Source organism: Microtus oregoni, unplaced genomic scaffold (assembly GCF_018167655.1).
Source record: "Microtus oregoni isolate MIOR12 unplaced genomic scaffold, Mior012 000007F_ref0000211, whole genome shotgun sequence".
In the NCBI taxonomy this organism is placed as follows: domain Eukaryota; kingdom Metazoa; phylum Chordata; class Mammalia; order Rodentia; family Cricetidae; genus Microtus; species Microtus oregoni.
In genome coordinates, this window is record NW_024543066.1 from 57,316,476 (window position 1) to 57,341,427 (window position 24,952).

General features: G+C 42.9%; 1 protein-coding gene across 2 annotated transcripts in view; it reads right to left on the reverse strand.

The window, feature by feature from the left end:
- The window catches only part of LOC121450518 (sorting nexin-27), a 104,283-nt gene extending 79,741 nt beyond the window's left edge, over positions 1–24,542 (reverse strand). For both annotated transcript variants that reach the window (XM_041655478.1, XM_041655479.1), the window contains exon 1: positions 24,097–24,542. In XM_041655478.1, the coding sequence (XP_041511412.1) occupies positions 24,097–24,401 (305 nt within the window). In that variant the 5' untranslated portion in view covers positions 24,402–24,542. The remainder of the gene's footprint in view (positions 1–24,096) is intronic.
- Between the last annotated feature and the right edge of the window lie 410 nt (positions 24,543–24,952).

The following is a 24,952-nucleotide window of genomic DNA, read 5'->3' on the forward strand; positions in this document are numbered from 1 at the left end:
ACTTATGCTGGAGAGGTTGTGGGGAAAAGGGAACATTTCTGCGTTGCTGGTGGGAATGCAAGCTGGTACAACCCCTTTGGATGTCAGTGTGGTGATTTCTCAGAAAATTAGGAAACAACCTTCCTCAAGACCCAGTAATACCACTTTTGGGTATACCCAAAGGATGCTCAGTCGTGCAACAAGGACATGTGCTAACTATGTTCATAGCAGCTTTGTTTGTCATAGCCAGAACCTGGAAACAATCTAAATGTCCCTCGACCGAAGAATAGATAAAGAAAATGTGGTACATTTACACAGTGGAGTACTACACAGCAGAAAAAAAAAATAACGACATCTTGAATTTTGCAGGAAAATGGATGGAGCTAGAAAACATTATTTTGAGTGAGGTAACCTAGACACAGAAAGACAATTATCACATGTACTCACTCATAGGTGGTTTTTAAACATAAAGCAAAGAAAGCCACAATCCCAGAGAACTTAAGACAACAATGCGGACACTAAGAGAGACTCATATAGATATAATCTACATGGGAAGTAGAAAGTAGAAAAAGACAAGATCTCCTGAGTAAATTGGGAGCATGGGGACCTTGGGGGAGGACTGAAGGGTGAGGGGAGAGGCAGGGAGGAGAGCAGAGAAAAATGTAGAACTCAATAAGTATCAATAAAAAATGTATAAAAAATTTTTAAGTAAGAGTGAAAAAAACAATCTAGCAAGTAAATTCAGCTGTGTATGGTAGGGCACATTTGTAACACTCAGGAGGCTGAAAGAGGAGAATTGCCTCAATTCTGAGACCAGGCTATAAGGCAAGACTCTATCAAAAGAAATGAAAAGTCTGTAATCCTCAAACTCTTGACATTTCTCAAACTAAAATCCTAGTTACAATCAAACCCTTAAAAGTAGAATTTAACCAAAAACAGTCAGTCCTTTTGCTGATGGAAGTCCCAACTTGCAGAATCTGAAGAGAAACCAGAATATGACATTCCCACTTTCCAAATAACCTCGGTTCCGGAGGCAGAGGCAAGAGTCTCTACTTCCAGGGCAACAGGAGCTATGCCACCATTTGAAAAGCAACAAGAAGATGCAAACAAGGAGGAAAGAAAACTGAGCAGGGTCCAGCTCAGCAGTGGAGAGCCTGCTGGGTTCAATCAGAGTTGGGGGCTGGCATCACACTGTGCTTGAACATATTTGGGGTAAAGAAAAAAAAAAATGAAACCTAAACTTAGGGGTTGGGAAAGGAGTTCATCTATTTTTTTTTTAAGAATTTTTTTAAAATATTTATTTATTTGTTATGTATACAATATTCTATCTGTGTGTATGACTGCAGGTCAGAAGAGGGCACCAGACCTTATTACAGATGGTTGTGAGTCACCATGTGGTTGCTGGGAATTGAACTCATGATGTTTGGAAGAGCAGGCAATGCTCTTAACCGCTGAACCATCTCTCCAGCCCGAGTTCATCTATTCTTTAGCTAGCACTTCAGATAAAACCAAATTGAAAAGGTTAGTAATCAGCATAAAATCCCTAAGAACCTTAGCTTTTTCACAAATATCCATTTTAATGTTTCAATAAAATAGGAGACACAAGACATCTCAGGGACTGAACAACATAATATTCTACATGTTAACAAATTTTTTCTAAGTTTATACTCAAATCTTACCCTTTTTTTTAAATCTTTTTTTTGATTTTTTTTAAAAATATTTATTTATTCATTTATTTTTATGTATACAATATTCTTTCTGCATGTATACCTGCAGGCCAGAAGAGGGCACCAGACCTCATTACAGATGGTTGTGAGCCACCATGTGGTTGCTGGGAATTGAACTCAGGACCTTTGGAAGAGCAGGCAATGCTCTTAACCACTGAGCCATCTCTCACCAGCCCTTTTTTTGATTTTTTTTTTTTTTTTTTTTTTTTTTGGTTTTTCGAGACAGGGTTTCTCTGTGGTTTTGGAGCCTGTCCTGGAACTAGCTCTTGTAGACCAGGCTGGTCTCGAACTCACAGAGATCCGCCTGCCTCTGCCTCCCGAGTGCTGGGATTAAAGGCGTGCGCCACCACCGCCCGGCCTTTTTTTGATTTTTTAAGACAGTTTCTCTGTATCTTTTTTTTTAGTCTCCAATTTTTTCTTTCTTTTTTCTTTTTTTCTTTTTTTGTTTTTGTTTTTTAAGACAGTGTCTCTCTCCAAAGCCTCGTTGTGTTTTTTTTAACCTTTAAAGAGCTTCTTTTGTTTGTTTTTTTAGCAGAACAAACACAGATTTATTAAAGAAGAAACCAAGAGTAGGAGGGCCTCCAAGGGAGAAATGAACACATTTCCCCAGCTTTCCCAGACAGGATCTGACAATCTGCCACACCCTGACTTGAGTTCTGCTATTACAACTTCCCTCGTGTGGGCATTACCGGCACGTGTCACCCACTCAGTCTTGGAGTACTTTGTATAGGCTTGGGAGTTAGTGACCCTACAAAATTTATCGATAAAAGTGTATTTGTATCATGTATCTTGTGTGTGTGGGGGGGGGGTCCATAGCTTTCATTGGTTTCAAAAAGGAATATGTGGGTCTCCAAAAAAATTAAAAACTACTGATTTGAATCAGGCATTGATGACGCACACCTTTAATCCTGAAACCCAGGAGGCAAAGGCAGGCAAATCTCAGTGAGTTCGATGCCAGCCTGGTCTACAAGAGCTAGTTAAAAACCCTGTCTCGAAAAACCAAAAGAGGAAAAAAAACCTACTGATTTCGAAACACAACTTTACCAAGTTGTCAACAGAAATGAACTGCCCCTTGAGTCACTCACAAAAATTCTCCCTGAAACTGGCCACACAGTGACACACGCATGTTTTTTGGGAGGAGGGGTTGTTTTTATTTCATTATTGTTATTATTTTGGGGGGAGGTTCCAGCAGGGTTTCTCTGTAGCTTTGCAGCCTGTCCTGGAACTAGCTCTTGTAGACCAGGCTGGCCTAGAACTCACAGAGATCCACCTGCCTCTTTCTCCAGAGTGCTGGGTTTAAAGGCGTGAGCCACCACTGCCCAGCAGTGACACACACTTTTAATCCCAGCACTCCAGAAGCAAAGGCAAGCAGACAGATCTTTGTGAGTTCAAGGCCAATCTGCTCTATATAGTAAGTTCCAGGTCAGTGAGACTGTGTCAAAAATAAATAAATCCAGGAAAGACTCCAGGGAAAATTTAGTGAGTGTTATAACCAGCAGAGAGCAAAGGGAGAAGCTTCAGTTCCCTGTCTTTGTTATCAAGAATGGACTTCCAACTGGCTAACATCCTAAAAGCTTCAGTAAGAAATAAACGCAGTCAAAGGGCGGGGATATGGTTCAGTGGCAGAACACTGCCCAGCTTGTGTGAGCCCTAGATTCAACCCCCAACATCACAAAAAGAAAGCGACAACAAAAAACAGGAAAGAACTTCTAGTGTTTAGTGTCACACACTAAACACAGGTACCTGGCTCCACTACAGAAGAAATGCTATATACGCCTCAACTTAATACAAAGAAAGAAATTCTTTCATTCTCCAGAGAATAAAGTCGGCAAAAAACTCCAGGACTTCTGATCTGAAACAGGGTCCTCCCTCCTCAGGAATTTCAAGGACTTCACAATCATAAAAGTTCCGGGCTGGAGGGACAGCTCAGCTAAGTGCTTGTGTATACTGCTCTTGTAGAAAACCAAGTTCAATCCCAACACCCACATCAAGTGGCTCACAACCACCTGTAACTCTAGCTCCAGAGGCACATGACCTCTGGTCTCTGAGAACAGTGGCCATCACATGCATGTACCCAAACTCATACACATGCACACACTCACACTTAAAAACAATAAATATTTTAAAGTATTAGTCATAACACTGTTTTCCACAAGAATACTAAACCAGATTCAAGTTGTACAAGCATGAGACATAAAAACTGAAAGGAGAAAAGGGAAGTTTCAGTGAAGACATCTGATTCAAAGCATGTGCTCTGGGGAATTAGACATGCTTGGGACTTGAATACCAATGACACCATTGAACAAATACTTAGTATTAGGAAACTTATTTGGTCTCACTATGCCTCAGTTCCCCCAACTCATATAAATAGCTGCCACTAACACCTACGGCTAATGAACTGGCTGTGAGAACTAAAGTGAGCTATGGCTCTAGAGCAAGGCCACTTGATAAAGTTATCAGAAGTGATAGCCACACCAGCAAAGGGGCGGGCAGAACTGAGTTTTCCATCATGATAAAACCTCTTCCACCAATTTTGCTTGCCTTCTTTCTTTGTAACACAATCTATCAGAAATTCATCTGAAAATAAATGATCATAAAATAAGCAAAAGAGAATCACACAAGTTCCACAAACAACACAAAAGGATCTGAGGCTGGATAAGATATACTAATCTATGATTTCCCATATCTTCAAAATGAACTATTAAAATTATTCAATCAATATGTGGTGATTAGATAAAGAAAACAAAGAGAATAAAGAGGGTAGGTATAGGGGCTGGAGAGATGGCTCAGCAGTCAAGAACTCTCACTGCTTTTGCAGAGGACCCAGGTTCAGAACCCAGCACCCACATCCAGCAGCTTACAGTTGCCTATAACTCTAGCTCCTTGGAAATCCAAAACCCTTTTTTGGTTTCCCTGGACACTTACATGCATGGACATAATTATACATATGTTTACACACAGACACACACACTTTCAAATAATTAAGAATAAATAAGCCGGGCAGTAGTGGTGCACACTTTTAATCCCAGCACTCAGGAGGCAGAGGCAGGCGGATCTCTGTGAGTTTGAGGTCAGCCTGGTCTACAAGAGCTAGTTCCAGGACAGGCTCCAAAGCTACAGAGAAACCCTGTCTCTAAAAACCAAACAAACAAACAATAAACAAATACATTTTATTAAAAGCTACTAAGCATACCGGTACCCTTTAAAATTCAACTTTCTGGTGTTTGAAATTTTTCATAAGAAAATGCTTTATAATGAAATTCATAAATAAGACCAGAATTTTGTTTCCTTGGGAATCTAAGTGGTACTCAAATTAATTGTGTGTTTTCAGCATTGTAAAGATACACTTGATAATTTTAATGAAAATTCTCATTTTTTACTTTGAGTTCATCATCTGACTCCAATGGAGAAGCTTTTAGCTAGCTAAGGGAAGTGGCTTCAGCTACTACTTAAGTCAACCAAAGTTAGCCAGCTGAGGAAATTACAGAGCTAATGTTAACACTTCCAGAAGGAGAAAAGTTCTAAATAGAGTCTGTACCCTGCTACTGAAGGGAGCACAACGTAATGAAACATAATGGGTAGAAATATAACAAAGCAACTGCTATACATACCTGGGAAAGGCGCCATCCCCACACAATAAGCACAATAGATTTTGAACCCCTGTTACATGCAAGAGTAATTTAATGAGGCTGGTCCGAAGGTAGTGAGTTATCTCAATTGATTGTCCACAGTCAGTTACAGATTGAACTCCTATTCTACACTTTCCTCCCTTCTCACTACTGCACTTGACTAGTCTTAAAAAAAAAAAGAGTAATTTAATGAGAATTAGCCCCTCAGAAGCAGTCCTTTAAAAACAGACAATAAATTCATGTAATTGTAAGCAATCAGATGCTTTTCAACTTTATACATTAAAACACAATGGCAATGTGCCCACAAGAGCTAAACTTTTAAGTGACAAAAATACTGAGGAGATGGCGCAGTGGGTAAAGCACTTGCTATATAAGAATTAGGACCTGAGTTCAAATCTCAGCACCCACATAAAAAGCAAGGCATGGCTGCAAATGCCTGTAATTCCAGTAGTGGAGGATGGAGACAGGCAGACCCCAGGAAGCCTCCTGACCAGTCTGGCTCAGTGAGAGACCCTGACTCAAAAGAACAAGTAACACATATAGCAATACAGTAAGATTTCAACCTCTTTCCCATGGCCTCTTCAAGCCATTAATGGACAGGCTTGCACATTGTAGTCTACATGCAACAAACATACCAACAAAAGACACCAAGTTTTACCAAAGATGTAGGACAACTAGAATTCTCACACACTGCTAATAAGAACATAAAACAATGGGGGCTGGAGAAATGGCTCTGCGGTTAAGAGCATTGTCTGCTCTTCCAAAGGTGCTGAGTTCAATTCCCAGCAACCACATGGTGGCTCACAACCATCTGTAATGAGGTCTGGTGCCCTCTTCTGGCCTGCAGGCATACACATAGACAAAACACTGTATACACAATAAATAAATATTTAAAAAAAAAAAGAACATAAAACAACATACTCATTTCTTGTGCCATTACAACACAATCTATCAATTCCACTCTTCTGTTTACCCATGAGAAATGAAAATACGCTATACAAGTAACTATAGCTCAACAGTTCATTGTGGCTTTATTTACAATATTCCAAAATTAAAAACAGCCTAAATTTCTAACAAAAAGTTGAAGGTAGGGGCTGGAGAAGTAGCTCAGCAGTTAAAAGGACTTGATGCTCTTGCAGAGGACCCAGGTCAATTCCCAGCCACCCACATGGAGGCTCACAAACATATGTAACTCCAGTTCCAAGGAATCTGATGCCTTCTGGATTCCATGGCAGAAGGCATGTACATGGTAAACATACATATATGCAGAATACTCAAACACATAAATAAGAGTAAGTTAATTTTTAAAAAATATTTAAGATGATATGTAAACATGGGAAAAACTTATTATAAATGCAAAAAAAATAGATCTTTGTTTCTTATACCATTTAAAATTAAAAATACTATTCACCATGATTATAAACATCAAATTTTTTGCCATAAAAAGGCATAACTAACAAGTTGGGCATGGTAGCACACACCTTTAATTCCAGCACTCAGGAGGCAGAGGCAGGTGGATCTCTGTGGGTTGTGTAGTGATCTATCTATACAGAGAGTTACAGGTCAGCCAGGGATAAGAGACCCTGTCTCAAAACAAACAAACAAACAAACAATGGCAGAATAGGAAGCTGGAGAGATGACTTAGTAATTAAGAGCACTGGTTGATCGTCCAAAGGACCCAGGTTCAATCCCTAGCAAAAACACAGCAGCTCACAGCTCTCTGTAACTCCAGTTGTAAGGGATCCAACACCCTCATACAGACATACACATAGGTAAAACACCAATGCCTATGAAATAAAATAATTTATATATGTGAAATAAAGTAGTTTTTGTTTAAAAGACAGAATAAGCAAAATATAAACAGAACTCAGTTCTTTCTCTAACACCATGTCTGCCTGCATGCTGCCTTGCTTCCCACCATGACAATCAAAATGGACTAAACCTCTGAACCTTAGGTAAGCAAGTCACCACAACTAAATGTTTTCCTTTATAAGAGTTGCCGTGGCAGGGCAGTGGTGGCGCACGCCTTTAATCCCAGCACTCAGAAGGCAGAGACAGGCGGATCTCTGTGAGTTCGAGGCCAGCCTGGTCTACAAGAGCTAGTTCCAGAACAGGCACCAAAAACTACAGAGAAACCCTGTCTCAAAAATCCAAAATAATAATAATAACAGTTGCCGTGGTCATGCTATCTCTTCACAGCAATAGAAAACCCTAACTAAGACACAACTTGGTACCAGGGATAGGCCTGACCATGCTTTTTTTTTTTTTTTAAGAAATATGGCCCTCGGGGCTGGAGAGATGGCTCAGTGGTTAAGAGCATTGCCTGCTCTTCCAAAGGTCCTGAGTTCAATTCCTGGCAACCACATGGTGGCTCACAACCATCTGTAATGAGTTCTGGTGCCCTCTTCTGGCCTGCAGACATACACACAGACAGAATATTGTATCCATAATGAATAAATAAATAAATATTAAAAAAAAAAGAAATATGGCCCTTGGGACTATGGATTAGAAAAACAGTTGAATGCTTTAAGTGCTGCTTAATGGGCCATCCTAGTAGGAGCATGGAAGACACTGGTGCTGAGTGTGATTTGAACTGTGTGCCTAGATCAAGAGCTTCCAGGGGAAAATATTAATATGTGGCCTAGAGATCATTTTTGTGATATATTAGTGAAGAATATGGCTTCTGCTTGCCCTGGTCCGAAGAGTCTGCCTGAGGCTGAAGTGAAGAGTTTTAGATTAATTCCCTTGGAAAAAGAAATTTTATAACAGCCTAGTATAGACTCTGTCTATACTACTAGGTTATTAGTAGTCACTCTAATGAAGATTTATAATGAAAAGGAGCAAGCTGAGCAAGGTAAATAACAAAATGTAAAATCTGAGAAAAAAGGCCTACCAGGAAGTAGAATGGAGCTAAAACCCTGTGTTCAAGGTGATAAACAGAATAAGAAATGGAATAAAGGGTATGGTGACCTCAGGACAAGATCCCACCCAGCTAAATTTCTAAATAAAAAGAAATTAAAGAAAAGCTTAGAGTTGAGTGTGGTGTTGCATGTACGCCAGCACTCTGAAGCAAAGGTGAGCAGTTCTCTGAATTTGTGGCCAGCCTTGACTACAGATTCAGTTTCAGGACAGCCAAGCTTAGGAAGTGAAGGAAACCATGAAAACAGAAAGCTGGTGAAGATGTAATTGAACAAGAGGGTCATGTTCTAGCTTTGGTAAGCAGCAGAACTCGGCAGCTTCAGTTAACTGGTTCTGGCTTTAGAGTAAGGATAGAAGAAAGGAGCTATGGAATTTGCTTCCGAGGCTAAAGAGAGTTGCTAAGACCAGGCACATATCAGAAGTATCCCGAATGGAAGCTTAGAGAGGTCCTTGCATGAAGCTGAAAAGTTGAAGCTGGATTGCCCTGAAGACACCAAGATGCTGGAGAGGAGTGGGATACCTGCCAAGGAGGGCTGCTAACAGGAAGTAGAACCATGTCGAGAGAGAAATGTATGTTGCAGTCAACAAGCTGAAAGGAGTTGGAGATCTGAAGAGCATTTAGACATCAGACATGGAGATACAGAGTGTGGAGTTGCCCAGCTGGTTTTCAGTCTTGCTTTGGTTCAGCATTTCCTTACTACTTCCCTTCCCCACATTTTGGAATGGCAATGCATATCCTGAGCCATTATATGTTGGAGTATGTGATCTGCTTTTTTATTTTGATTTTACAGGGGATTACAGTTAGGAGATTATATGAATCTCAGGAGAGACTTTGAGCTTTAGACTCTTGAATAAGTTTGAGACTGGTACAAACTATGAAGACTTTTGAAGTTGGACTGAATGCATTTTTGCATTATGAGATGGCTGTAAGCCTTTGGGGACCAGGGAGTGTAATGTGGTGGTTTGAAAGAAAATGGTCCCCAAAGAAAGTGGCACTATTAGGAGGTATGTTTTTTCTGGAGTAGGTATGGCCTTGTTGGAGGAAGTGTGTCACTGTGGAGGCGGGCTTTGAGATCTCGTATATGCCCAAGACATGCCCAGTGTCTCAGACCACTTCCTATTGCCTATTGAGTCAAGATATAAGAACTCTTGTAGGCAGAAGTTTCCTGTCTCAAAATTGCTCAGCCCCAAATATCCAGCAGCCACTTCCCAAATTACCACACAGAGGCTTAATATTACTTATAAATGCTCAACCAATAATTCAAGCTTATTATTAACTAGCTCTTACATTTTAAGTTAACCCATATTCCTTCCTTATTTATACTCGCCCACCTGGCAGTATCTTTTCTCAGTACACTCAGGCAAGTGTGCCCATCCTGCTCTCTGCATCTGGCTGGTGTCCCGACTCCTCCCTGCTCCTTCCTATCAACCTTAGTTTGGTCACCCTGCCTATACTTCCCGCCTGGCTACTGGTCAATGAGTGTTTTGCTAAACCAATTCAAGTGACAAATCTTTAGAGTGTATAAGAGGATTATTCTACAGCAAACTCTCAGTCTTCTCTAGCACCATGTCTACCCTGCATGATGCCTTGCTTCTCACCATGACAACAATGGACCAAACCTCTGAACTGTAAGCCAGCCACTACAATTAAATGTTTTCCTTTATAAGAGTTGCTGTGGTCATGGTGTCTCTTCACAGCAACAGAAACCCTAACTAAGAAAACCAGCCTCAGATACATAGTGAGGCCGTCTCCAAAAATTATAAAACTTCTTGAAAAAAAAAGTAGAAAAATCTATGTGATTTGGTATTTGAAAATGAGACTTCAGATCTAACACTAAAGACATGATCCACAAATGAAAAAAAAAAAATGTAACAAGCTAAACTTACCTAAAATTAAAAACGCATCTATAAAAGACAACTTAGAGAATGAGCCAGGTAGTGCATGCCTTTAATCCCAGCACTTGGGAGGCAGAACCAGAAGGATCTCTGTGAGTTTGAGGCCAGCCCTGACTTGATGAGATATATATATGACATATGACATTGTGTGCATATAGAAGTCAGTCAATTCTCTCCTTCTACCATATTGGCCCCAGGATCAAACTAAGGTTAGGGTTTGGTGGCAAGTGCCTTTATCAGCTGAGCCTTCTTATTGGTCCCACAACTCTAATTAAAAAAGAGCAAAATATCTGGACAGACATCTACTAAAGATATTCAACATTCTAATGAATGGAATCCCAAATCAAAACAATAGTATGGCATTAAATACAGCTAAAAGCCCAAATTGATTATGTCAAATACCAAGTACTAGTGAGGACGTGGAACAAATACAATTCTCCTTGCTGCAAAAATATAAAACGGTATAGTCACTTTGTGTGGTGGTTTGAATGAGAACAGCTCCTACAGGCTCGTATATTTACATGCTTAGTCCCTAGTTAATAAACTGTTGGGGAGAATTAAGAAGTATGGCCTTGCCAGGCAGTGGTGGCGCACACCTTTAATCCCAGCACTCAGGAGGCAGAGGCAGGCGGGTCTCTGTGAGTTAAGGCCAGCCTCGTCTACAAGAGCTAGTTCCAGGACAGGCTCCAAAGCTACAGAGAAACCTTCTGTGGAACCCCCCCCCACACACACACACACAAAAAGAAAGAGGCATGGCCTTGCTGAAGGAGGTGTACCACTACAAGTGGACTTTGAGGGTTCAAAAGCCCATGCCAAGACCAGCACGTCTCGTCCGTCTGTCTGTCTGTCTGTCTCTCTCTCTCTCTCTCTCTCTCTCTCTGACTGTTGCCTGAGGATCATGATGTAAAGCTCTCAGCTACCTCTCCAGCACCATGTCTGCCTGTCTGCTACCATGCTCCCTGTCATCATGATGATGATGGACTATAACTTTCTGAAACTGTAAACAAGCCCCCAGTTGAATGCTTTCTTTTATAAGAGTTGCCTTGGTCATGGTATCTTTTCAGAGCAATAAAAACAATCATGCTCGTCTTTAATCCCAGCACTCGGGAGGCAGAGGCAGGCGGATCTCTGTGAGTTCGAGGCCAGCCAGGTCTACAAGAGCTAGTTCCAGGACAGGCTCCAAGCTACAGAGAAACCCTGTCTCGAAAAAGCCAAAAAAAAAAAAGAAAAAAGAATCATGTTCCTATGTGTTGATCCAAGTGTACAGAAAAATTCATATCCAACACAAAAGACTCTACACAGATGCTTAGAGCACCTTTCCTCATAACTGCCCCAAACTAGAAGTAATTAGGATGTCCTTCAAGGGGGTGGATGAATTAGCAAACTGTAGGACATCCACACAATTAACTATTGATTGCTGAAATAAAGAAATATGCTACTGGAGCTGGAGTACTGACTGCTCTGCTCCTGCAGAGAACACAGGTTCAGTTCCCACCACCCACATGGAAGCTTATGTCAACTGCACACACGACACAAAGCTATTTAATAGAATAAATCTTAACATACATAATTTTTGAAAACCAGAAGAACCCCAGACAATGACAAAATAACCTACTTTTATCTCAGAATATTTTATACAAACCCAGGGTCTTCAAACAGGGTGGAGAAAAAGACATGGAACTAAATAAGCAGAAATGAAGTCTATAAGCCTAAAATCAAAAGAAGCACAGGAAAGTTGCTTGCTTCTTCAAGGGGTGCGAGTCAACAATTCAGCTACTGCTATATCTAAATACTGTAATGTATCTATATACTTGAATAGAATGATTTTTTAAAAAAAAAAATTGTTGGCAAAAACAAAGAGGACAAGAAAGCAGGTAAGAGAAACCAAGTTTCTCACTGTTCGAAGAGGCAAGCCAGCCTGAGCTATACAGTGACCCTGCCTCAAAAAAGAAAAGGTACCTTGATTCAAACTACAACCACCAAAAATAAATACAACATAACCAGTACAAATACAAAACACCCATTTTAATCTAATTAGGTGTCATCTTTGATAAAGGAGGACAAAACAAATGCTATCTGCATACAGATCAAGTTGTACACTCTCAGCCTTTTACAGATCCTCTGCTGCTTTGCTTTGATGAGGCTGGCTTCAAACTGGAGACCCTGATCCTCACTGGGCTGCACTGGCTCTCCCAGGTCTTTTAAGTATCAAAAGAAAAGTTTCCCTTTTGTTCCTGAGTTTCACCACATAACCCAGACTGGCCTCATGACAATCCTTAGTCTCCTATGTGCTGAGTATCCCACTACGCCTGGCTTAAAAATATTTTTATTTGTAAATGTATACGTGTATTTGTAGAGACATATCCAAAGACATCGAATCCCTAGAGGCTGGAGTTACAGCTTTTACAGGACACCTTGCTTAAGAAAAACCCTGTCTAGAAATAACAAAAGAAAAAGAAAAAAAGATCTAAACTCTGGTTCTCTTGGTTGCAAATCAAGTGCTCTTAACCACTGAGTCATCTCTCCAGTCCTTACCAATATTTTTAAAGCATTTCCAGCCAGGTGTAGTGACACACACCTTTAATAGCAGCACTCCAGGGGCCAAAGGCAGGTAGACCTCTGAGTTCGAGGCCAACATGGTCTGTATAGTGAGTTCCAGGACAGCCAAGGACTACATAGAGAGGCCCTATCTCTAAACACAAAACAAAACAAAAACAACAAAAAGTATTTCCATGCAGAAAATTGACACTGGGCAAAAAGAATCTTAGCAACAGTAAAAATTGGCCCTGGCAAAGCCAATGAACTGTGTGGGTCAGCACCTGACGCTCCCAAGCTGGAGAAGAATGTGCTACACAAGGACTTTGCCTTTGGCTACCTGCTCTCCCACAGCACCTGCCTGAGGCAAGGGAAGGACAGAAAGCTCACCAGCTCTCCAGCTGAACACCTCCAGCAGAACAAACCAGGGTTTATTGCTTAGGAAAGAATAAAAAGTTCCTTAAATTTGTAATTACAAGGCAATCAATTTGCAAATACAATCTACTGAAGCATATAAATTTCTGAAAAATGAATCTATTTGTCATTCAGGAAAATAAGTATAAGGCTCTAAGATTTTTTTTACTATATAAATATAATCAAGTTATTCAGAAAGAAAAAGTTTGGCAATTACCTGTGAAACCAAAATTTGTTATCAATAGTAAAACCAAACTGATTCAATTCACTCCCACTAGAACGTAAAATTCCAGGCTTATTCTTTTTTGTTTGTTTGTTTGTTTGTTTGTTTTGAGACAGGGTCTGTCTATATAAAAACTGTAGATGTCCTAGAACTTGCTATGCAGACCAGGCTGGTCTCAAAGTTGAAGATCCACTTGCCTCTGCCTACTGAGTGCCAAAATTCAAGCCTCACCCGGCTTGAAGATTTATGTATATGCATGTTGAGTATGTGTGTCCACAAGGTATAGAAGAGAGCAATGGATGCCCTGGAATCTGAGCCATTGCAATGTGAGTGCTGGAAACTCACCTGTATCCTCAAGAGTAGCAAGTGTTTTTAATCATTGAATCATCTCTCCAGCCCCCAGGGCTTATGGCTCTTGCAATTAATAGCATCTTTTAATATACATACATACATACATACATACAATAACCCTCATAGTATGTTCAATAGACAAACACCTTGCACATTTTGTAGATGAGAAAACTAGCAAAAGAAGAGCATTTCCAAACTTCCCAAGGTTATCACATCTTCCACAAGCTCCAAATACTCAGTCCATTTCCCAATTTTAAAATATACTAACTAAAACCTAGACAGACTTAAGAAACTTCTGCTGGATCAAAGAGCAATTTCCTTATTTTCATTGAACGGTTCTGTAATAACCAGCCTAAAAGCAACTGAAGAGTATCCACACAAGCAGTCAACAAGCAGATGGCTCCACTCTTTTCAAAACGAAATAAGCAAATCACTTGTGTATGGAGTCCATAGACTACAAAGATCTATTAGTTCAGTCTTGATCTGTGGTCTAGCATTCAAATCTATCACATTTTGGATAAAGTTGGGGGTACAGTTCAATAGAATGAGTGTTTTGCAGTAGAGCTGATCTTGTTGGAAGAGATCTAAGCGAGACAGCCCTGAGGGTGTGAGAGTGGAAGAGCTGGCCACATCCCTTGTCTGCCATGTGGTGGTGAGGGCAAGGAAAGATGCACCCCCTACTCTGCCGCCTGACCTCCTCACCAGCTGCAACACTCACCTGGGCAGCAAGCACGGTAGAGCCGACCCTGCTGGCAGAGGTGTGAGCGAGCCAGCCCTGACGTTGTGAGCATGAAAGAGCTGTTTCCCACTATTCATCTGTCATGTGGAGGCATGGGCATGGGAGTGGGGGTGGGGGTGTCCCCTTCATCAACACCTGGGGCAGGTGAAAGAGTTGGCCCTGACACCAAGAGTAAATAAAAAGAAAGTTTAAAAAAAAAAAAATGAGGGGCTAGAGAGATGGCTCAGTGGGTTAAGAGGACTGACTTTTCTTCCAAAGGATCGGGTTCAATTCCCAGCACCTATGGCAGCTAATAACTGTCTGTAAACTTGTTCCAAGGGATCCAACACCCTCACCCAGACATACATGCAGGAAATACACTAATATACATAAAATAAAATAAATTATTAAGAAAAACAATCTTGACTTAAAAAAAAGAGTGTTTTGGCATACATAGACCCTAGGTTTAACTCCAACACACACACACACACACACACACACACACACACACACACACACCAAAACAAGTTTTTGATAGCTTAAGTAAAAACAAAACATTTTTTTAAAAGATGTTTCTTGCTGAGTGGTGGTAGCCTATGCCTTTAATCCCAGCACTTGGGAGGCAGAGGCAGGCTGATCTCTGAGTTAGAGACCAGCCTAGTCTACAGAGCATGTTTAAAGAGAGACAGGACTATACAAAGAAACCCTATCTCGAAAAACCAAAAACCAACCAAACAAACAAAAATCACCATACATGTTTCTCCATTGGGTGTGATGGCTCAACAGGTAGATGGAAGAACATCGAGGGCAGGCTGCCTGGCTACACAGCAAGTCTGAGCAACCTCACATGTTGCCTCAAAGTTGTATGTGGTAATATGCAAGTGAGAAGATCAAGAGTTCTAGACCAGCTTCTACTAAGTAGTTTCACAATAAGAGAAGTTCACTGGAGGATGAACATAAGGATGCTCAAACACAAGGCCTCATTTAGCAACTCAAATACCCAGTGTTGGGAACAGCTCCAGGGAGAACCTTCCTGGGCCGGCAGAGGCAGTAGTAAGAAATGACTCGCAGCAGAGTGCCTGACATTTAACTAAGAGCATTTCACAAAACACATTCCTGACCCGGCAGAAATTCACCTGAAGACAGACTTTAGGTATATATTTTAATATCATATCAACTTCTCATCTTTAGTCACCTCAACTCCCAACAGGCTACGGCAAAACAAAAGATTTAAGATTTATTTTTATGTAGGTCTCTGTGTGCTCACACAAATGAGGGTCAACAAAGGTGCCCAGAAACCAAACGTAGGTATCAGACCCCTGGAGCTGGAGGGGATGGCTGTAGTTGCCCTCTGGGTGCTGGGGACTGTAGGAAAGAAGTGACTGCTGTTAACCCCTGAGCCATCTCCCCAGCCCATCAATGGAAAGGATTTAAACCCAGGTAGCATCTTGCAGTAAGAGACAGAGAAAAGCACAGCTACAACAAGGTATGAGAGGCAGGGCCCCGCAGCATGTGAGGATGAAGATGCTGTCAATGCAGTGATAAATATAGGCGCAGTCACTTACAACATAAGGTGACAGGAAACAGACATTTCAGAAGCTGGGCGGACTAGGCAGGAAAGTGGAATCAAATGAAAGGCAGCCTCTCATCAGCTGCTCCTAGCACTGGGTTTCAGAGCTTCCTTCTTCTCAGCTACCATCCTTATACAGTCCTAGGCAGTCCAAGAGGGGAAAATGGTCTGAAATTCTTTTAATTCTAATAGCAATTTTTCCTCTCCAGCCATGGAAATGTATTCAACCAAATAAAAACAAAATGTGCAGAAAACTATGGGTACAAATATATACACAACTGTATTCTCAGTACATAAGAACAAAATCCAAACTTATAGCCAGGCATGATTGCTCACGCCTTTAATCCCAGCAGAGGCAGGCAGACCCCTGAGTCTATAGATTGAGTTCCAGGCCTGCCAGGGCTACATAGAGAAACTGTCTGGTGGGGGAGAGAGGGAAGCAACTTGTTGGCACTGCTTTCAAGACCTTTTTTGTATTTCATTTTAACCTTCCTTTCCAGTTTCTATGGCACCAGCCTGCAAACAGCAGCTTGAGGACCTTTGCTATCTTAAGAACTTCTTGCATCTTCCTCCCATAGACCCTCAACCTATGAAACCCTTCCTCTTTCTCTACTACTGAGATCACACTTGTCCCTCAGTTTCCCTTTAAAAGCCTTCAGTAGGAGCCAATGGGAGGAAGACTTAATGGGAAAAAGCGCTTGCCTCAGAAGTTCAACCCCAGGAAGCCATGGTGGGAGGAGAGAACTTACTCCTGATAAAGCTGTCCTCTGACCTACACACAGCACTGTGTCTGCCACATGCTCACAACACACAATTTTAACTGTATAAAAGCCTTCTATGAACCATCTAACCCCTTATCAATCTTATGCGTATCCACTCTTTCCTCTGAATTCCCACTCCGTTCCTCATTCACCTCCATTACTTTCTTTTGCTTTTCACAGAGTAAACTATTTCTAGTACCTCCCCCACTGTAAAGCAAGCTTCTCAAGGGCAGAGAGCCAGACTACTGACTCACAAGCCTAGTGATACTTGACACACAGTTTGTGCCTAACAGTGGAACCAGCTGACCTGAAGTGGGCCGACATGAGAAAAAAAAAATACACTTACAGTGGTGGACCACCTGGCTAGCATGCATATGGCCTAGCAGCCTCAGGATGAACTAGTCAGTTTTGTCAGAGGGTGGACATGACCCAACAAGCACTCAAACAAACAAAACCCAAACAGCGATGGCAAGATGATGGTTCACTGGGAAATGCTCTTGCCTGGAAGGCTTGTCCCGAGTTCTCTTCCCTGCACCCACATAAAGGTGAAAGGAAAGGAAGTGGACTCCAAAGTTACCTTCTAACCATCATAACATATGTTGCTGCACACATGAATACCCATACATGTGTGCGTGTATTCACTATTTACACATATGCACACTACTAATACACCTTTTGTTAGTAATGCCATAATCCATTGGATAATTTTTATTTATTTATTTTGGTTTTTGGGACAGAGTTTCTCTTGTAACAGCCCTGGCTGTCCTGGAACTCACTTTGTAGACCAGGCTGGCCTCGAACTCACAGAGATCACCTACCTCTGCCTTCAGATTGCTGGGATAAAGGCGTGAATGAAAGGTCCACCGCCTAAAGGACCAATGAATAATCTTACCACAGATTATGTTCTTAAAGCACTTTGCTGTGATCATAAATTAAAATGTTTGCTTGCCAGTTAACTCTCTCTGTTTATCTACCATTTCATAAGAATTATTCCCAATGAGGCTCAGCTTCTAAAATACTTATCCAAGACAGCATGGTAATAAAGCCCTCACCTAAAACAAACCAAAATTAACTATTAGTGGTTAATAGTGGTGGCTGAAAAGTCCACCACAAATTAAAAACTAGCCCTTATGCTACTAATCAAAGACTCACTTTTCAAGGGTGGGGTAGAAGGGTAGAGGGGTTTAGATGGGGTTTCTCTATGTAGCCCTGGTTGGCCTCAAACTCACTATTAGACCAGGCTGGCCTCGAACTCATAGAGACCCACCCGCCTCTCCCTCCTGAGTTCTGGGATTAAAGGCGAGCGCCACCATGGCCTGAAAGTCCTTGTCTTGGTCACAGCAATTGACACAAGTGATTTCCAAGGGAAGGTAAGAGCATTCTCAATTACTATTGCTTGTTTGCAGCCTCACTCAGGAGACAAGACGTATTTTTGAAGTAACAAGTATGGCTGTCATGGTTCCTTTGCTAGGAACAGAGAAAAGCAGCAATAGCAAGGGCAAGGAAAGCTTGCTTTAGACCCCGATCTTATCCAAATTAACAACATGACATAAAGGATAAATAAAAACATAAGTCACATTTCACAAATAGAAACAAAGTTCAACTGCTATCCATTTTTACAGGAAAGTAACTTGATTTTAAGTGGCTAGTTGCCATCAAGAATAGTGTACTATCCAAAGCCCCCACCCCCAGCTATGGAGCTACAGGCAGCTGATGACTGGAGGAGGAACTTTCTTTAAGAATACAGCCAGGAATACTACCACTGGGAGAGTCCCTGGTGCCCCAGTGCGTGACCTACATCCATGCCCATATGCACAGCACTAATTGGACTGAGTGGGTTAAAAATAATTAGAGGGGGGCAGGCGGTAGTGGCGCAAACCTTTAACCCCAGTACTCGGGAGGCACAAGCAGGCAGATCTCTGTGAGTACGAGGCCAGCCTGGTCTACAGAGTGAGCTCCAGGACAGGCTCCAAAGCTACACAGAGAAACCCTGTCTCCAGAAAAAATAAAAAATTTTAAAAAAAATTTAAAAAATTAGAGGGTTGGAGAGATGGCTCAGTGGTTAAGAACTCTGACTCTTCTTCCAAAGGACCCAGGCTCAATCCCTAGCATCCAAATGGGCAGCTCAAAACTGTTTGTAAGCCAGGCGGTGGTGGTGCACGCCTTTAATCCCAGCCCTCGGGAGGCAGAGGCAGGCGGATCTCTGTGAGTTCAAGACCAGCCTGGTCTACAAGAGCTAGTTCCAGGACAGGCTCCAAACCACAGAGAAACCCTGTCTCGAAAAACAAAAAAAAAAAAACAAACAAACAAAAAAAACTGTTTGTAACTCCAGTTCCAGGGGAATCAACACCCTCACAGACATACATGCAGGTGAAACACTAATGCATATAAAAAATAAATTTTTTTAAATTATATAATTAATTAATTATAGAAGGACATGAAGTTGGGAAGGAGATGTCATGAGAGGTTCCTTTTTTTTTTTTTTTTTTTTTTTTTTTTGATTTTTCGAGACACGGTTTCTCCGTAGCTTTTGGTTCCTGTCCTGGAACTAGCTCTTGTAGACCAGGTTGGCCTCGAACTCACAGAGATCCGCCTGCCTCTGCCTCTGGGATTAAAGGCGTGTGCCACCACCACCCAGCTCATGAGAGGTTCCTAAGTAGAGTTGGGAAAAGTTGAGATAGATGTGATCAAGATACACCGTATAGATCTGTGTAACTTCTAAAAAATAAAAATTAAGGAACTTGACTATTAACAGTCAATAACCAAAACATATTTTAAAAATGGGAAGGAAACTTAAGAGCTGGATTTAATTCTGGCTGTCACTCAAAGCAGTACCCTTTCTCCTCACAAAACAGGGCTAATTTACTCCTATCCATTCAGCAAATACTCACAGAAGAAAGGCAAGGTACCACTGCACTTTTGGCTAGGGATTCAATACACACAACAGTCAACATAGTCCCTGCCCTGAGGAGCTCTGAAGCTCCCTACAAGAGGCTGAAGTTCCAATGCATAGGCACCGCACTGCAAACTAACACAGCAGACACTGCAAGCTGGCACAGCGATCGGCATCCTTTGTTCTGTCTCTTAACTGTGCACCGCTGTGGCAGGCCAACAGCAAGTTCCACGGAAGTAAGCACAACTGTACAGACCACTTGCTGAGGAACTGGCTTCCCTTTACTCTGGAGTTCCGCGCTTCATAAGTCACTATTTGTTAGCCAAGTCCTAGGTACTGACTTCCAGTATAACCATAATGATAAAGCACAATGAGCTGAGAACAGTCTACAACAGTCCATAACTACCGTGTTGTTCTGAGAATGTGGCTTAGCATGTGAGCTCCATTCCCTATACCAGGCGAAGGAGTGTCCCTGCAAACCTGTGCTTACGACTGCCCCCGGTGATTCTTGTGCATACCAAAGTGTGAGAACTTTGCCATCATCATTCCCTTTGCTCGACAATCATTTCAAGCATTTTTACCCAAGTCTACCTGGAATATCTGAGCCAAAAAGAAATCAATTTTTTAAAAGGGTCTTAAGATACTTAACAGTCAATGTTTCATGACTCACTCAACTGTAAAAATACTTATTGCATCAAACTCTTTGTTCACTGATTTTCAAACCTTCACATGGAACAGGAAAAAATCCCTGAATAAACAAACCGTCACATACAACATAATTCATCTTATGCTTTACCTTAACAAGGAAAGGCTGATGGTACATTACCAGGTAGCTATTAAGGAGGAAGGCACATACTCTCTGACATTTTCTCACCTGCATCATGACTTTGAATGCCTACAAGCCAACCCTAAGGGTCCGTGCTTGAAATGCACACTCCCCAGATCAGGTTTGGCAGTGTGCATGCTGTGCAAGTCTGACCACCTGAGTTCAATTCCTGGAACCCACCTCAAGGTTGGATGCACTGTGAAAATGTCTGTAACCCCAGTCACCCCATGAGGGGATAGGAAGTAGAGACATGAAAATTTGCCCCAACATTTAGAAGCCCTCAAAGTGTGCCTTGTGCATTTGTATGCACACACACACAAAGATCCCAGTACCTGGCCAAAAACATACAAACATAATCTCAAATGCAGCCCTGAGTACATAATAGGCAGCTCCAAATCCACTACATACGGCAACACTCCAAAAGGAAACTGTCAAGAAATCAATCAAGTGTCTTTATACCTATTCTAACCTTACAGAAATTAACCTGAAGCCAGTTACTTCACATACTATATAATTAGTGCAAAGATTTTGGTTCTGCTTTTGAAAGCATCTTTCACACACTGGCCTCAAGGTATGTGCACATCAAAGGGAAGACATTTAGTACACATTAGACTGGGAAAACTATAAGGTGGAGACTAACATTGTTAGTTCAAGAAAAACTCCCATCTGTAATAAAATCTAGAGCCCAGCAGGCTTCTTCACACTGCAGTACCGAGTCCTGGAACATGATTCTCTCTTAAACCAGTCACAATCTAGTCAGCCTCCAAAGGAAAAAGCAGGAAGTGAGCCAATACTGGCTCCAGCTGACAACTACCCCAGGACTCGAACCTTGGTAAGCAGACTAGGAGCAGCACAAAGAAACGGGTGCTCTTACTAACGTTCAGGTCTGTGCCCACTTCAATCTCAGGCACTGTTCTCTCACACCTCTACCACCTGTCCAAACTGCAACACGAAGGCTGGAATAAAAGCTGTGCATCGGGAAGAGTTTAAAAATAGGGAGAACTCTCCAAGCTCCGTTATCAAGGTCCAGACACCCGCCTGTGATTTGGTGTATAATCCTAAAGGTACACAGTAATAACCCAGCTATGCCTAACTCAGACTCCACCGCTTTCCCAAGACAACGGAGAGGTTAAGAACTTGAGTAAGAAGACAAATTAAAGAGCTCAGGCTGGGAATATAGCTGAGTTGGTAGAGTGCTTGCCTACCAAGCTGGAAGCCCTGCATCCCTAGGTTCCATCCCAGCACCACATGAAGCCAACAAAATGGCACACACTGGTGGAGGCAGGGCGACCAAAAGTTCAAGGTCATTCTAAGCTACTTAGTGAGTGTGAGGTCTGCCTGGGCTACGTGAGACCCTGCCTCAAATAGATAAACAAGTCTCTAAAGCTAAATTAGTACCTGATTTCTCTCCTCTGACTTGAAAACCTAAGGGAAGGGAGGGAGAGACAAACTGAGGTCCCAGAAGTTATCGACCAGTTTAGAATCATCACTACTACTACTTCTACAACAGTACCATAGAAGTTTCAAAGGCTCTGGAGATCAGAACACCAGCAGCTGGAAGGGGACAAAGCAATACCATGAAGATTTTCTATCACCATCGGCCTTTCAGAGAGAATTTCTCCAGGCAGTGTTTCTTTCCCCTGCGACCTAAAATGACAAAAACTACTCTCACCCAAGGACAGTACCAAAACATTAGCTTCTACTTCCAGGCTCCTGGCCTGTATTGCGGGCCAAGGCAAAGCCCTCTCCCAGGGGTCCACAGGATCACTCATAACTTTGCTGCAATGACTCCTTTACAGCTGGGCTCTTTGCTGCCGGCTGCAATAAAGGCAAATAGCCACCAACTGTATCTCTTGACTTATGCACTCATGGTAGATGACATTAGCTGCAAATGACCTACAACTTTAATACACTTAAACTTTTATATATTGCAAATCTAAAAATAAAAGGCTGAATCAGAGTTAATTTCCAAAGGGAAAGCAAAATAACTCTAAAAGTTTCTAACAAAAGAAATCATCAGTCGCAGATTTGAGGTTGTCTAGAAGATAAATACCTGGGTACTCAGGTACAGAGCATCAAAAGTCATTATTGCATTCAGTATCTTAAAGCTCCCACAAAGACTAAGAACACACTGCCAGAGAATATTAGAAAATAGTCTGTAATACCATAATAAAAAAAAGCAAGCATCTATTTCCAGAAAGGTCAAAGGAAATGTACAAAAGCTCCAAACGCAGGCGTCAGCGCGTCAGTGAGCTACTCCTTCTCGGAGTGGAAAGATGAGGAAGCAGAAGGAATGATTTCACAGAGCAAGAGTAATGGGCACAAAAGTGAAAAGAAGGGAACCGACTCCTCTGGAAGATACAGTCAGTACAGACCTTAGGCGAATCGGCTTTGCAAAATGAAAACAGGCAGCTGTGAAACTTGTAATTAAAATGAAATGTTTAAAAAGATTTGTGTGGGAAAATCCTATCATGGAAGGGGTGAGCCCATGTGTCATGGGGATACAATATAGATGCAGTAGAGGAATTCTGGGTTGAAGGAGGATGGAGACGATGAATGCGTACAGCACCTACAAGCCAACCAACAACCACTATACAATTTTAGTACAAAGTACAAACTCATAAGCACAACACAGCTTAGAGCAGTGGAGGTCTGGGTTGAAACTGCCAAGACAAGGCAATATCCTGGGAGCTTTAAGGGCTGTGGTGGTGACGGTGAGCCACCTAAAGGAGTATGGTGAAGGAAGCCGCTGCAGCAGAAGGTAGTTGCGAGAGCAGAAGAGGCCTTACAAAGAGAAGGGAAAGCTATCTGGAGGAACAAGTAAGATAAAGTGTAGGATTGCAACAGCACAGAGCAGGAGGAAAATGGAGAAGGCAAAGACCTAAGGCGATTGCAGTGGGGGGGGGGGGGGGAGTAGGAGCTAGGAAAGCACTACCGAAGTGTAAGGAGTGTGCACGTGGGAAGACAGGAAGCCAGAAAAGGGACGCACTCAGAGAAATGTGGTCATGGAGATATCAGATTGGAAATTAGGTTGCAATATCAGGATAGGAAGAAAAACTAGTGTCAACCCCTCCCCCAAAAAACGCATGCGATAATACGGTATACTCGAGATGGCATGACTACAAAGGGGGAAGAAAAGGCCAAGCGGTGGATACAAAAATGTCGGTTTGCTTTACCATAATGGGGGAGTAACTAAGAAAAGAAAGGGGAGCTTAAGGTAGGGGAAGAGATGATGCCTCCAGAGGAAAAGCAGCTGATCACAGGTCCTACCGGGTCTAGAGGGCAGAAGGGACAGTCCACAGGGTCTGAGGGGAGTGGCAGAGACCAGGAAACTGTGATGTTAAAGATGAGAACTTGGGGAGGATACAGTACTGGCTGGGTCAGTACAGAGCAGAAAGCAGCATGCCACAGGAGAAGGCAAAGGGTTTGCGAGCAGCCAAAGGCATGGGGACAGCGGGGAGAGCACTGGGATGGTGGGGCAAGGGCACAAACTGGAGACGCCAGGAAGAAGGCTCCAAGCCGAGCAGCGAAGGCCCGCCGGGGGCGAGGGTCGCGGCAGGCTCGCGAGCTGGGGGAGGTGCGGCCTGAGTGACAGGGTGGGGGGTCAGGACAGGCGAAGGGTAAGGGGACGGGGCGTGGCGGCCGCGATACTCACACCTCCAGGATGCGGTCCCCCTTGCGCACCCCGGCCCGGTCGGCCGCCCCCCCGGGCAGCACGGCGCTCACATGCTGCAGCGGCGCGTACAGCTCCCCGTTGATGCTCCGCAGTTGCCCGCCCTCGCTCACTTGGCCCCGCACGTTGAAGCCGTAGCCGGACTCGGACTTGACGATGCGCACGACCCGCGGGCCGCCGCCTCCCCCGCCACCGTTCCCGGCGCAGTGGAGCCCAGACCCGCCGCCGCCGCCTCCATTCCTGTGAGGGGCTGAGGGGTGAATCCCTTCCCCGTCCTCGTCCGCCATCTTGCGAGCGAGCAAGCGAGCCGTCCCCCGCCCCCCCCTACGCCTCTACTCCTGCGCGTGCCCGCCCCCTTCGGCAGCCGCGCGACCCCGGCGCGCGCCCGCTCCGCCGACCGCTGGAGCTAGCCGGCCACCGCGCTGCGGGGGAAAGGGGAGCAGGGGCGGGGGAAGTGGACGGTTGGGTGCTGTGGGGCTTCCTGGGAGATGTAGTTCGGGGGAGGGGGGTGCATGACGCATCCGGGAACAAAGCCTTCTGGGAGTTGTGGTTTATTGGGCTTTGGATTCTGGTAGGTGTTTTCTTGGCTGGATGGTGAACATCTTTTGCTTTGTTTTGTTTTTTTTGTTTTTAGAGACAGGGCTTCCATGTGTAGCCCTGACTGTGTAGACCAGGCTGGCCTCAAATTTGGAGATCCTCCTGCATTTACCTCCCAAGTGCTGGAATTAAAAGCATGTGCAACCACCGCCTGGCTTACTTTATTCCTTTCTGTAGAATGCAACATTTCCAAGTAAGAGTGTCTTAGTCCCTGATCCTTTAAGGAAATAGCACTCATCAG